Source organism: Ornithorhynchus anatinus, chromosome 15, assembly GCF_004115215.2.
Source record: "Ornithorhynchus anatinus isolate Pmale09 chromosome 15, mOrnAna1.pri.v4, whole genome shotgun sequence".
Classification (NCBI taxonomy): Eukaryota; Metazoa; Chordata; class Mammalia; order Monotremata; family Ornithorhynchidae; genus Ornithorhynchus; species Ornithorhynchus anatinus.
In genome coordinates this window covers 3,479,157-3,491,937 of record NC_041742.1, presented here as the reverse complement: position 1 = coordinate 3,491,937, position 12,781 = coordinate 3,479,157, and the positions used below count along the sequence as shown (strand labels likewise).

The 12,781-nt window shown below is 47.1% G+C and overlaps 1 protein-coding gene across 1 annotated transcript in view; it reads left to right on the top strand.

Moving 5' to 3' along the window:
* PECAM1 (platelet and endothelial cell adhesion molecule 1) overlaps positions 1-12,781 on the top strand; it is a 51,381-nt gene that overhangs the window by 14,205 nt on the left and 24,395 nt on the right. The window contains 3 exon segments of the mRNA XM_029080158.2: positions 1,282-1,530; positions 9,260-9,538; positions 10,834-11,121. Of these exon segments, the coding sequence (XP_028935991.2) occupies positions 1,282-1,530; positions 9,260-9,538; positions 10,834-11,121 (816 nt within the window).

Genomic DNA, 12,781 nt, shown 5'->3' with positions numbered 1-12,781 from the left:
GTGTTTGAACTCTAGCCAAAAAATCTACTTTCCTGAGGTTTGCTGCCTTATTTTGTAGAAACAGAAGGTTCCGATCAGTGGCAGAATGACTGTTAGAAAGACGTGGTATCTTTCTAATATACTGCGAAGTGTCTTTCTTGTCTTTGCATAAGAACCTTTTACAAACCTTTAATAATAATGGTATTTGCTAAGCACTTACTGTGTTCCAGGCACTGTACTAAACTCTGGGTAGGATACAAGCAAATCGGGTTGGGCACAGTCCCGGTCCCACGTGGGCCCCACAGTCTCAATTCCCATTTTAAAGATGAGGTAACTGAGGCCCAGAGAAGTGAAATGACTTGCCCAGGGTCACACAACAGTCAAGTGGCAGAGCTGGAGTTATAACCCATGACATTCTGACTCCCAGACCTGTGCTGTACTCTAGAAAGCAGCTCAGTTGAGTGTCAGGGAAGACAAAGAGGGCCGAGTGAAGCCTGGCCAGCATGACAGATCAAGCCTCTGGGGGTCCTGGAGCAAGGAGTCTGAGGGCTCCCTCAAGGCCAAAGTTAGCTAACCCTAGAGCTCATACCTGCCCTTGCTCCCTCAAGGAGGACAGTGCCAAAACTTTGGGGGGCTGCTGCAGGGGTAGGTCAGGGGGTGAGTGAGGAAGGGATGCCAGGTGGATCCCCTGTGAGTGCTGGTCCTAGGTAGTGGCCCCTCAGCTAAATGCTTAAAAGTGACCCTGAAACTGACCTCTATAGCTACTATAACAATCTGTTCTTTATTCAGGCCTGCTGAAATGTTTACTACAGTTATTGTCTGGGAAACTCATTGAATATGGGGAATTAAAAGCATAGAAATCTGGGGGAATTTAGACTGCTTAGAACAGAGAACTCTGGGAACTCGCTAGATAAGCAACTGAAAGCAAGTCTTCACCTGAATTTCAAGACAGAGAAGAAAGTTACGTGGTATTCTTAAAAAACTATTTATCTGAAGAATACCCAAGAGACAGGGTCAGGTAGAAAAAAGACAGAGGCTCTTGTTCCGTTTATTTTTTTCTATTTGGTTCTGATAAAAATCGTTCAGCTTAAAGAGTCCTCTGGTCAATAATCCCCTCCTTCATGTCTCTTTCTTGTCTAGACTGTAAACTCCTCATGGGCAGGAAATGTTTCTACCAACTCTGTTATATTTTACTCTCCGAGGCGCTTAGTACAGTGCTCTGAACACAGTAAGCACTCAATAAATATGCTTGATTGATGGTCCTTGAGGCTTGCATAACTCCATAGTATGCTTGTCTTCCAGAGTTGTTTTCCAGACCGGAGCTGCAGAGTTCTGCTTATCAGCTGGATGAAAAGGCAAACCTGAGTCTGTGGTGTCAAATCCCAGGATCCCCTTCAGCCAACTTCACCTTCCTCAAAAATAATGTTGCCATAGGAGAGTTCCAGAACTTCACAAAGATAGTCTCTGTCAATGACAGTGGGACTTACTCATGTACCGCAGAAATCCGTGGTGTCAAGAAAGAGAGTAAACCCATCCCGATATCTGTGTATGGTGAGTTAAGACTTTGTTCCTTTCTGAAAGACCTAAGCATTTTTTTGAATAAATTCACCTACTCTTGCTCTTACTGATTCTAACCCAGATTTGAAAGCAATCCAAGAAGTGAAATCAAGGAATCAGCAAAAACTTTGTTTACTCCCACTAGTGCTACTGATACCTTCTTTCTCACCTCCTATTGAATACTTGAATACTTGAGAAGCAGCGTGGCTCAGTGGAAAGAGCACGGGCTTTGGAGTCAGGGGTCATGAGTTCGAATCCCAGCTCTGCCACTTGACAGCTGTGTGACTGTGGGCAAGTCACTTAACTTCTCTGTGCCTCAGTTACCTCATCTGTAAAATGGGGATTAAGACTGTGAGCCCCACGTGGGACAACCTGACTCCCCTGTGTCTACCCCAGCGCTTAGAACAGTGCTCAGCACATAGTAAGCGCTTAACAAATACCAACATTATTATTATTATTATTACTTTTTCTTTGTTACTTGTCACAGTGCGGCAACTGACCATCATAACTGAACTGGCAGAGTTTACTAGAGGTTCCCAAACCAAGGAAATAGTTTGTGGTGCATTTCCACCTCTTCAATCCTTGTTCCCATATTTCCACCTCTACCACCCACTTCAGTTACTAGTGATGGTCATCTACTGCCCCCCAGGCATCATCTCCAACTTTCTGAACCATTTTGATCCCTTTTTCCCATTCTGTCCCTCTTTCTCCATCCCTATATGGATCGTTGGGGCTTCAACATCTCCGTGAATGTTCCCGTTGAGCCTCCCGTTTCATCCAGTGACCTCCACCATCTTCTCCACCTTACTCACACATTCGATCTCATCCTCCCTACTCGCAGTACAATTTCTACCTTCACTAAATCCCGCTATCCAACCACAACCTCCCCGCCTGACCTCTCAAAGGTCACCATTCATTCATTCATTCAATAGTATTTATTGAGCGCTTACTATGTGCAGAGCACTGTACTAAGCGCTTGGGATGAACAAGTCGGCAACAGATAGAGACAGTCCCTGCCGTTTGACGGGCTTACAGTCTAATTGGGGGAGACGGACAGACAAGAACGATGGCACTGAACAGCGTCAAGGGGAAGAACATCTCGTAAAAACAATGGCAACTAAATAGAATCAAAGCGATGTACAATTCATTAACAAAATAAATAGGGTAACGAAAAATATATACAGTTGAGCGGACGAGTACAGTGCTGTGGGGATGGGAAGGGAGAGGTGGAGGAGCAGAGGGAAAAGGGGAAAATGAGGCTTTAGCTGCGGAGAGGTAAAGGGGGGATGGCAGAGGGAGTAGAGGGGGAAGAGGAGCTCAGTCTGGGAACGCCTCTTGGAGGAGGTGATTTTTAAGTAAGGTTTTGAAGAGGGAAAGAGAATCAGTTTGGCGGAGGTGAGGAGGGAGGGCGTTCCAGGACCGCGGGAGGACGTGACCCAGGGGTCGACGGCGGGATAGGTGAGACCGAGGGACGGCGAGGAGGTGGGCGGCAGAGGAGCGGAGCGTGCGGGGTGGGCGGTAGAAAGAGAGAAGGGAGGAGAGGTAGGAAGGGGCAAGGTGATGGAGAGCCTTGAAGCCTAGAGTGAGGAGTTTTTGTTTGGAGCGGAGGTCGATAGGCAACCACTGGAGGTGTTTAAGAAGGGGAGTGACATGCCCAGATCGTTTCTGCAGGAAGATGAGCCGGGCAGCGGAGTGAAGAATAGACCGGAGCGGGGCGAGAGAGGAGGAAGGGAGGTCAGAGAGAAGGCTGACACAGTAGTCTAGCCGGGATATAACGAGAGCCCGTAATAGTAAGGTAGCCGTTTGGGTGGAGAGGAAAGGGCGGATCTTGGCGATATTGTAGAGGTGAAACCGGCAGGTCTTGGTAACGGATAGGATGTGTGGGGTGAACGAGAGGGACGAGTCAAGGATGACACTGAGATTGCGGGCCTGCGGGACGGGAAGGATGGTCGTGCCATCCACGGTGATAGAGAAGTCTGGGAGCGGACCGGGCTTGGGAGGGAAGATGAGGAGCTCAGTCTTGGTCATGTTGAGTTTTAGGTGGCGGGCCGACATCCAGGTGGAGACGTCCCGGAGGCAGGAGGAGATGAGAGCCTGAAGGGAGGGGGAGAGGACAGGGGCGGAGATGTAGATCTGCGTGTCATCTGCGTAGAGATGGTAGTCAAAGCCGTGAGAGCGGATGAGTTCACCGAGGGAGTGAGTGTAAATGGAGAACAGAAGAGGGCCAAGAACTGACCCTTGAGGAACTCCAACAGTTAAAGGATGGGAGGGGGAGGAGGCTCCAGCGTAGGAGACCGAGAATGATCGGCCAGAGAGGTAAGAGGAGAACCGGGAGAGGACAGAGTCCGTGAAGCCAAGGTGAGATAAGGTATGGAGGAGGAGGGGATGGTCGACAGTGTCAAAGGCAGCAGAGAGGTCAAGGAGGATCAGAATGGAGTAGGAGCCATCGGATTTGGCAAGAAGGAGGTCACGGGTGACCTTAGAGAGAGCAGTCTCGGTAGAGTGGAGGGGACGGAAGCCAGATCGGAGGGGGTCTAGGAGAGAATGGGAGTTAAGGAATTCTAGGCATCGATCGTAGACGACTCGTTCTAAGATTTTGGAAAGGAAGGGTAGTAGGGAGATAGGACGATAACTGGAGGGGGAAGTGGGGTCAAGAGCGGGTTTTTTTAGGATGGGGGAGACGTGGGCGTGTTTGAAGGCAGAGGGGAAGGAGCCCTTGGAGATTGAGTGGTTAAAAATAGAAGTTAAGGAAGGGAGGAGGGCAGGGGCGATGGTTTTAAGAAGGTGAGAGGGAATGGGGTCCGAGGCGCAGGTGGAGGGGGTGGCACTTGCGAGGAGGGAGGAGATCTCCTCTGAGGATACTGCAGGGAAGGATGGGAAAGTAGGGGAGGGGGTTGTTGGGGGGGAGGGGAGAGGCGGAGGGGTGACTTTGGGGAGCTCAGACCTGATCGTGTTGATTTTCGTGAGGAAATAGGTGGCCAGATCATTAGGGGTGAGAGATGGGGGAGGGGGAGGAACAGGGGGCCTAAGGAGAGAGTTAAAGGTCCGGAACAATCGGCGGGGGTGACGGGCATGGGTGTCGATGAGGGAGGAGAAGAAGCTTTGCCTGGCGGAGGAGAGGGCAGAGTTAAGGCAGGAAAGGATAAATTTGAAGTGTGTGAGGTCGGCTTGGTGCTTGGACTTTCGCCAGCAGCGCTCAGCAGCTCGAGCATAGGAGCGTAGGAGGCGGACGGAGGAGGTGATCCAGGGCTGTGGGTTAGTGGAGCGAGAGCGGCGGAGGGAAAGGGGGGCGAGAGAGTCGAGATGAGTAGAGAGGGTGGAGTTGAGAGCGGAGACCCGCTCGTCGAGAGTGGGAAGAGAGGACAGGGCGGCAAGGTGAGGCGAGATGCTATTGGAAAGACGGATGGGATCGAGAGAGCGGAGGTCTCTGTGGGGCAGTAGCGAAGATTTGCAGGGGGAGGGAGTGTGAGAGATGAGGCAGGTGAGAAGGTTATGGTCAGAGAGAGGGATTTCAGAGTTGGTGAGTGAGGAGATAGTGCAGCGGTAGGAGATGACGAGATCGAGGGTGTGACCGAGTCGGTGAGTGGGCGCGGTATGGTGGAGGAGGAGGTCGGCAGAGTCGAGGAGGGATAGCAGGCGGGCGGCAGAGGAGTCGTCGGGTACATCCGTATGGATGTTGAAGTCTCCAAGGATCAGAGTGGGCAGAGAGAAGGAGAGGAGGAAGGTGAGAAAGGGGTCAAGGTGGTTGAAGAAGTCGGAGGTGGGACCGGGAGGGCGGTAGATGACGGCGACAAGTAACTGGTGTGGGTGGTAGAGGCGAATGATATGGGCTTCGAAGGAGGGGAAGGAGCGGGCGGGGGGCGGAGGGATAGTGCGGAAGCGGCATCGGGGCGAGAGGAGGAAGCCGACGCCTCCTCCCTTACCGGTGAGTCTGGGGGAGTGGGAGAAGGAGAGGCCTCCGCTGGAGAGAGCGGCGGCGGAGACCGTGTCTTCGGGAGAGAGCCACGTTTCCGAAAGGGCGAGGAGGAGGAGAGAGCGGGAGAGGAAAAGGTCATGGATGAAAGGTAGCTTGCCTGTAATAGAGCGGGGGTTCCAGAGGCCACACTTGAAAGTAGCTGTGGGTGCAAGGGGAGGAGGGGGGAAGGGTGGGGGGGAGGGGAGGGTTTGGATGGGAAGGAGGTGGTGGGGCCCTGGACCAGTGATCTCCTTCTTCCTAAATCATACAGCCTCTTCTCTGTCCTAATTTTCCTCTACCTCTTAACTACCTTTGACACTATAGACCCGTCCCTTCCCCCAGAAACAGTATCTAATTATGGCTTCATCGACACTGTCCTCTCCTGGTTCTTCTGCCGTTCTGGCCGCTCATTTTCAATCTCTTTCAAGGGCTCCTCCTCTGCCTCTCACCCTCTAACTATGGGAGTCTCTCAAGGCTCAGTTCTGGGTCCCCTCTTCTCCACCTAAACCACTTCCTTGGAGAACTCATTCATCCCTCTGACTTCAACTATCATCTCTTTGCACATGAATCCCAAATCTACATCTCCAGCCCTGATCCCTCTCCTTCACAGGCTGTCATTTCCTCCTGCCTTCAGGACAGCTCTACTTGGTTGTTCCACCAACGCCTCAAATTTAACATATTCAAAATAGAACTCCCACCCAAACTCTTGTCTTCCCCTTGATTTTCCCATCAGTGTAGACAGCACCACCATCCTCTGTCTCACAAGCCCGTGGGGTTGGTATTATTTTTGATTCATCTCTCTCATTCCACTCACATATTCAATCTAGCTGCACGTCTTAGCATTTCTACATTCACCACATGGCTAAAATCTGCCCTTTCCCCTCTATCCAAACTGCTACCGTGCAAGCTACTGTCCTGTTGACTACTACATAAGCCTCCTTGCTAGCTGCCCTGCCTCTTATCTCTTCCTGCTCCAGATCATATTTCCTCTGCTACCTGGATCATTTTTATAAAAACCATTCAGTCCATGTTTCCCCACACCTCAAGAACCTCCAGTTGTTACCCATCCCCTTCTGCATCAAAGAAATTCCGTATAATTGGCTTTAAAGCACTCAGTCACCTTCCCCCTCCCCTTCACTGATTTCCTACAGCCTGGTACGTGCACTTGGCTCCTCAAACACCAAGCTATTCACTGTACCTCGATTTTGTCTATCTCACCGCCTACCCCTCTCCCACATTCTACCTTTGGCCTGGAACCCCTTCACCCTTCATATTCGACTACCATTCTCTCACCTTCAGAGCCTTATTAATATCACATCTCCTCTAAGAGACCTTCCCAGACTAAGCTTTCATTTCCCCTACTCCTCTTCCTTTCTGTGTCACCCCTGCTGCGTTTGGATTTGTACCTTTTATTTGCCACACCAACACCAGGAGTAAAGCTGGGTAGGAGAGGAGCAAGATGAGAATTTGTGGGAACTTCTTTTTCTCATGCAGTCGTAACAACATGTAAATGGAACAAATGGACCCAACCTATATTTATAATTCCTGAAATAGCGGTACTGTAATTTGCTTTCATTTCATTGGTTTAATATTGGCCTAAGCTGTGGTTTGATGAGGCAAATAGAGATGACCTAAGTAGATCCCAGAAGACTGGTCATCAGGAGCAGAAAATAATAATAATTGTATTTATTAAGTGCTTACTATGTGCCAGGAACTGTACTAAGGTGCTGGGATGGATACAAGCAAATCAAATTGGACACAGTCCTTGTTCTACTTAGGGCTCACAGTCTCAATCCCCATTTTTACAGATGAGATAATTGAAGCACAGAGAAGTGAAGTGACTTGCTCAAGGTCACACAGCAAAAATGTGGTGGACCTGGAATTAGAACCTGTGATCTTCTGACTCCCAGGCCCATGCTTTATCCACTATAAAATAATAATAATAATAATAGTATTTGCTAAGCACTTACTATGTGCCAAGCACTGTTCTGAACAATGGGGGAAGAAGCAGCTTGGCTCAGTGGGAAGAGCATGGGCTTTGGAGTCAGAGGTCATGGGTTCGAATCACAGCTCTGCCACTTGTCAGCTGTGTGACTTTGGGTAAGTCACTTAACTTCTCGGTGCCTCAGTTACCTCATCTGTAAAATGGGGATTAAGACTGTGAGCCCCACGTGGGACAACCTGATTCCTGTGTGTCTACCCCAGTGCTTAGAACAGTGCTCGGCACATAGTAAGCGCTTAACAAATACCAACATTATTATTATTATTATTATTACAAGGTAATCAACTTGGACAAAATTCCTGTCCCACATGGGGCTCCGACTCTTAATCCCCATTTTACAGATTAGGTAACTGAGGCACAGAGAAGTTAAGTGACTTGCCCAAGGTCACACAGCAGACTAGTGATGAATCCAGGATTAGAACCCACATCCTCTGACTCCCAAGCCAGTGCTTTCGCCACTAGGCCATGCTACTTCTCTGATGACCATTTTGCATAGCCTCTAAACCACTGGCTGATACGACTGGTGTCTGACCCACAACTAGATAGTTATTCTGAGAGAGAGAACTGGCCTGTAGGTTGCCTGTATCGGCACTGGGCTCAAGGGTTCCTTCCTCGCCCCCACTCTCCCGCCCCCACACCAAGCATATCAAAACAAGAGTGCCCTGAAGGAATGATTTGTGACATACTTTTGATTTTACTCCATTTATGGCTGCCCCACTGCTAGCCTTCAGCCTCTTCTCCCTGATCCTTACTAGTTCCTCCTGAAGGCTTCCAAACCCTACTTTTTTTTACTCCACTCTGCATCTTTCTCCCCAGTTCCTAAAAATCCTTAAGACATATGGATTTTTTATCAACACAGATGATGTATAACTTTTAATGATTAATACCTTCAGGGGTGGTCTTTGGAACTACTTGCATATGAGCTAGCTATATCAAGCTCTCATTACCTCTTCTCCCACTCCCTACTGCATCACCCTTGGACTTGGATGTGCACTTATACTCCTCCCTCACCCTGGCAGCACTTAGGTACATATCCATAATTTATTTAATTATATTACTGTCTGTCTCTCCCTCCAGGCAGACGAGTCACTCTTTGTGGACAGGGACTGAATCTACCAATTTTTAGCTCATTACGGTGCTCTGCACACAGTAAGCACTCATTAAATACTATTGATTGATCGATTTACAAGCCTGACTGGCTTTAATGGCACTATTATTCCATAGATTAATGGAGCCAGGATTCTTATACGGGACTCAGTTCATGTGGACACCTGAGGTTTTGAAGAAGCAGCTGAAAGGACGAGAAGAGCAAGGAGATTGGAAGGACATTTCAGAGCCTCAGCCTATCTGGATCCATAAATATAAGCTGTGTTAGATTAGGCTTGTATGGTAGAAATACTAAACTAAATCTACTTAATTCACTGTTACCGAGATTTCAGTGGTTGGGTCCCTTTCCCTGACCTCCACTGCAGCTCAGCCGTGGATTTGAACCATAAGATTTTCCGACTTAGCTGCCATGAATGTGGAAACCCGAACGCTTTGAGAACAGATTAGTCGAAACGTTAGTTGAGAATTCCAGCTTCGGTCATTTTGAGGGACATCCTTACTCTTATGGTATAACCAAGCCCACAGTATTATGATTGGTACTAGAATGGAGCTCTTACAGAATAGAAATTAGGAAAGGAACAGAGAGCAGTTTATGTTAATCGTCCAGTATTTCCACTCCTGTCTCTAATTCAATTGCATTTTTCTCTTTCCTCTTTTAGCTATGCTTTCTGCCCCAGAAATTGATTATAACGGCTCAAAATCTGAAGTGGTGTTGGGGCGGACTTTGGAGCTCAGTTGTTGGTCCAGAGAAGGAACACCACCGATTTTTTACACCCTGTATAAAGCAAATAAAGTACTAGAGCGTAAAAATATCTCATCACATGCTCCTGCGCTGTTCCTGGACAACCCAAATAAACCAGTAGATTACAGATGCATTGCTCAAAATCTCCATAGCCAAGGTCGAAAATCAAGTCCGGCATTGAAAGTCATGGTTATTGGTAAGTTGAGTTTGCTGTGGGTAGTAGAGAAATAATGTAACCTCCTCCAAGGAGAGGGTTTGGTTAAAAGCAACGTTTTATGTCATCATAGCCAGGGTTTCATTGGAGGTCATTCAGCGTTAGGAGGAAGGGAATGGGGTGCAATGAGGCGACAAAGTCAGGCCTTATAAAGGCAGGACCAGGAGGTAAAGGGAAAGGAAATGATTCATTGACCTGGTGCAACTCGACTGAACCAGAGACTAAATTATAGCTTTAAGACTATGCTACTGGTCAGAGAGGGAGAGTTTTGATTTTTCTAAGCAAGTTGACTTGTTATACTCAGTTTTGCCATAATGGGTGTTTTCACTGCATGTTTGAATTAGAATGGGGTTAGGGAAATGAGTGTTCATTGGTGCAAACCTGTTTGAATAGAGCACGCTGCCATGTTGGAAGAAACCATATGTGCACATTGTTGAGTCAGATGATTCTTCCATCAAAAGTTTTCTTCTAAGTTGCAAAAACCCAGCCCTGGCATTCTAGGAAAACTGGGTATACTTTGCCAAAGATCACTGAGAATTTCCAAGCTGATAATGGGCTGCCAATAACCTCATTAATATCCAGAGTTTAGCCTTCTAGCCCTAATAATGAGTTTGGGGCATTGAGTGAGGTTTCCAATATCGAGTTGAGGTGCTCTGTGTCCTGGTGAATAATAATAATTATGGTATTCTTTAGGCACCTACTATGAGTCAAGAACTATCCTAAGCACTGGGGTAAATATGTTTAATAATATTGTGAATACTTTGGGGTTGGCATGGTGATTTTGTCTACTGAACCTAATGTAACATACAAGAGCCCCTCAAAATAGCTGGCTGCATCTTTATATAGTCTTCTTGAGGGAACAGGCTGTGTTCTTTAAAGAACAAGAGAACTCCTAAATTCAGTTCCCAATTATTCAAAATTTATGATAATTAGACCTTTCCCTGCTTCCTTCCTTTGCCCTCCCTGCTGCTGCTAAAGAAAAAATGGAGTTGGCTCTAAAGAAGGAAATGGTTAACAGAGTTTCAGTTGAGCCGCAAGTATAAGAGGCTGAGCCATGGGGATTGAGCTGAGCAATGAGGGAGAAGACAGAAAGAGAGAACCTGAATCTCCAACTGCCTTAGGCAGATTAAAAGAGACTGGACTTCCTCCTCTTTCATCAGGAATAATTAGTTTTATGTGAGGAAACAGGTCATTAGGAATGTTTAATGAATCCTTGGTTATAAATAATCGATCTTCTACACTCTGAAAAAAATATTTTTCCTGGTCTTAATTTTCAGCTCCAGTTGGAAAGGTCAACATTACCATTCTGCAAAATGGAGAAGTGGAATCTGGAAGAGAGATTGTACTTAGATGCTCCGTAGATGAAGGGTCCTGGCCGATCAACTTTGAAGTTTACAGGCACGGTCAAGTAGAGCCCCTTCACAAAGAAACCACAAATCTTACCCACATTGTTTGGCACACACTAGCAACAAGCCAAGACGATGCAGGACAGTACTACTGTATGGCCTACAACAGAGCCAATTCCAACCAAAAAGTTCCCAGGAGTAGCTTGATAACGGTGAAAGGTAAGTTGTGGTTTCACCAGGTGGACTGAAAACTCCAAGGAACATTCCCGAGGCAAGCCTACTTGCAAGAGACAGTATAGGTTAGTGGATAGAACATGTGACTAAATGTCAGGAGCCCTGGATTTTATTCTTGACTCTACAGGAGGACATGAGAAAGGCTATTACAAAACTGTGTCAGACCAATAGTCCATTCTGCCCAGCATTCTAGTAGTAGTAGTAGTAGTTTTTATTGAGCACCCACTTTGCGCAATGCACTGTAATAAGTGCTTGGGAAGTACAGTACAAACAGTCACACATTCTTTGCTCACAAGAAGCTTACACTTGAATAGGGGAAACAATACCGTAATTGCTTGGAGGAAAAGGTCAATGGCTGTCTCCCTTAACATCCATCTTTACGGTTAGGGTCGTTCCATCTGACATCCCTAACTATTTCCTTACATTCTCGACCTTCACTGTAGTAACCCATTTCAATTTACCTGAACCCCTTTGGAGAATCTTGACAATTTCAGCCTTCACAACTTCATGGGTTGGCAAATTCCTTGTGTTTTACCATGTGAAGAAATGTTTTCTTTTTCTAATCAGCAAACGGTCCTCAGTGTATCAACACCGCCCCCAGATCTTTCTGAGGATTTCAAAGGAATTTTACTCCAAATGTGTTACCTCTCAATTAACAGGATCCGCAAAATCACTTGGGGAGCCTTAGGCCGGTCGAGAAGGGGTTGTGTGTCCAGTGAGTACAGTTTACTGGTCAGATTAGGTGAAAGTCTGTTGTTAGACTTGTGTGGTGCATCTTGCTCAAAGGCTGACTGCCACTCACTTGTTGTGTGACCTTGGGCAAGTCCCTAACTTCTCTGACCAAGAAGTTTCCTCGTCTGAAAAATGGGGATTCGTTACCTTTCATTCAATAGTATTTATTGAGCGCTTACTATGTGCAGAGCACTGTGCTAAGTGCTTGGGATGAACAAGTCAGCAACAGATAGAGACAGTCCCTGCCGTTTGACGGGCTTACAGTCTAATCGGGGGAGGCGGACAGACAAGAACAATGGCAATAAATAGAGTCAAGGGGAAGAACATCTCGTAAAAACAATGTCAACTAAATAGAATCAAGGTGATGTACATTTCATTAACAAAATAAATAGGGTAATGAAAATATATATAGTTGAGCAGACGAGTACAGTGCTGTGGGGATGGGAAGGGAGAGGTGGAGGAGCAGAGGAAAATGGGGAAAAAGAGGGTTTAGCTGCGGAGAGGTAAAGGGGGGGTGGCAGAAGGAGTAGAGGGAGAAGAGGAGCTCAGTCTGGGAAGGCCTCTTGGAGGAGGTGAGTTCTTCTCCCTCCCTCTTAGACTGTGAGCCAAATGTGGGACAGGGACTGTGTCTGATCTTTTTATCGTGAATCTAACCCAGTGCTTGGTGCAGTGCTTGGCACAGGGTAAGTGCTTAACAAGTGCCACATCTTTATCATCATTATTATTATTACTTTTTTTAGAAGGAAGGTGAGAGCTCTGCTAGGATTCTGGAGAGAGTTGGGAAAGAGTGTGTGCAGTCCTATGTCTCCCATCTTCCAACCAGTCCCTACTCCTTGTCAATTCCAATAACATTTTATTTTATTTTTTATGATATTTGTCAAATACTGTGTGCCAGGCACTGTTCTAGGAGTAA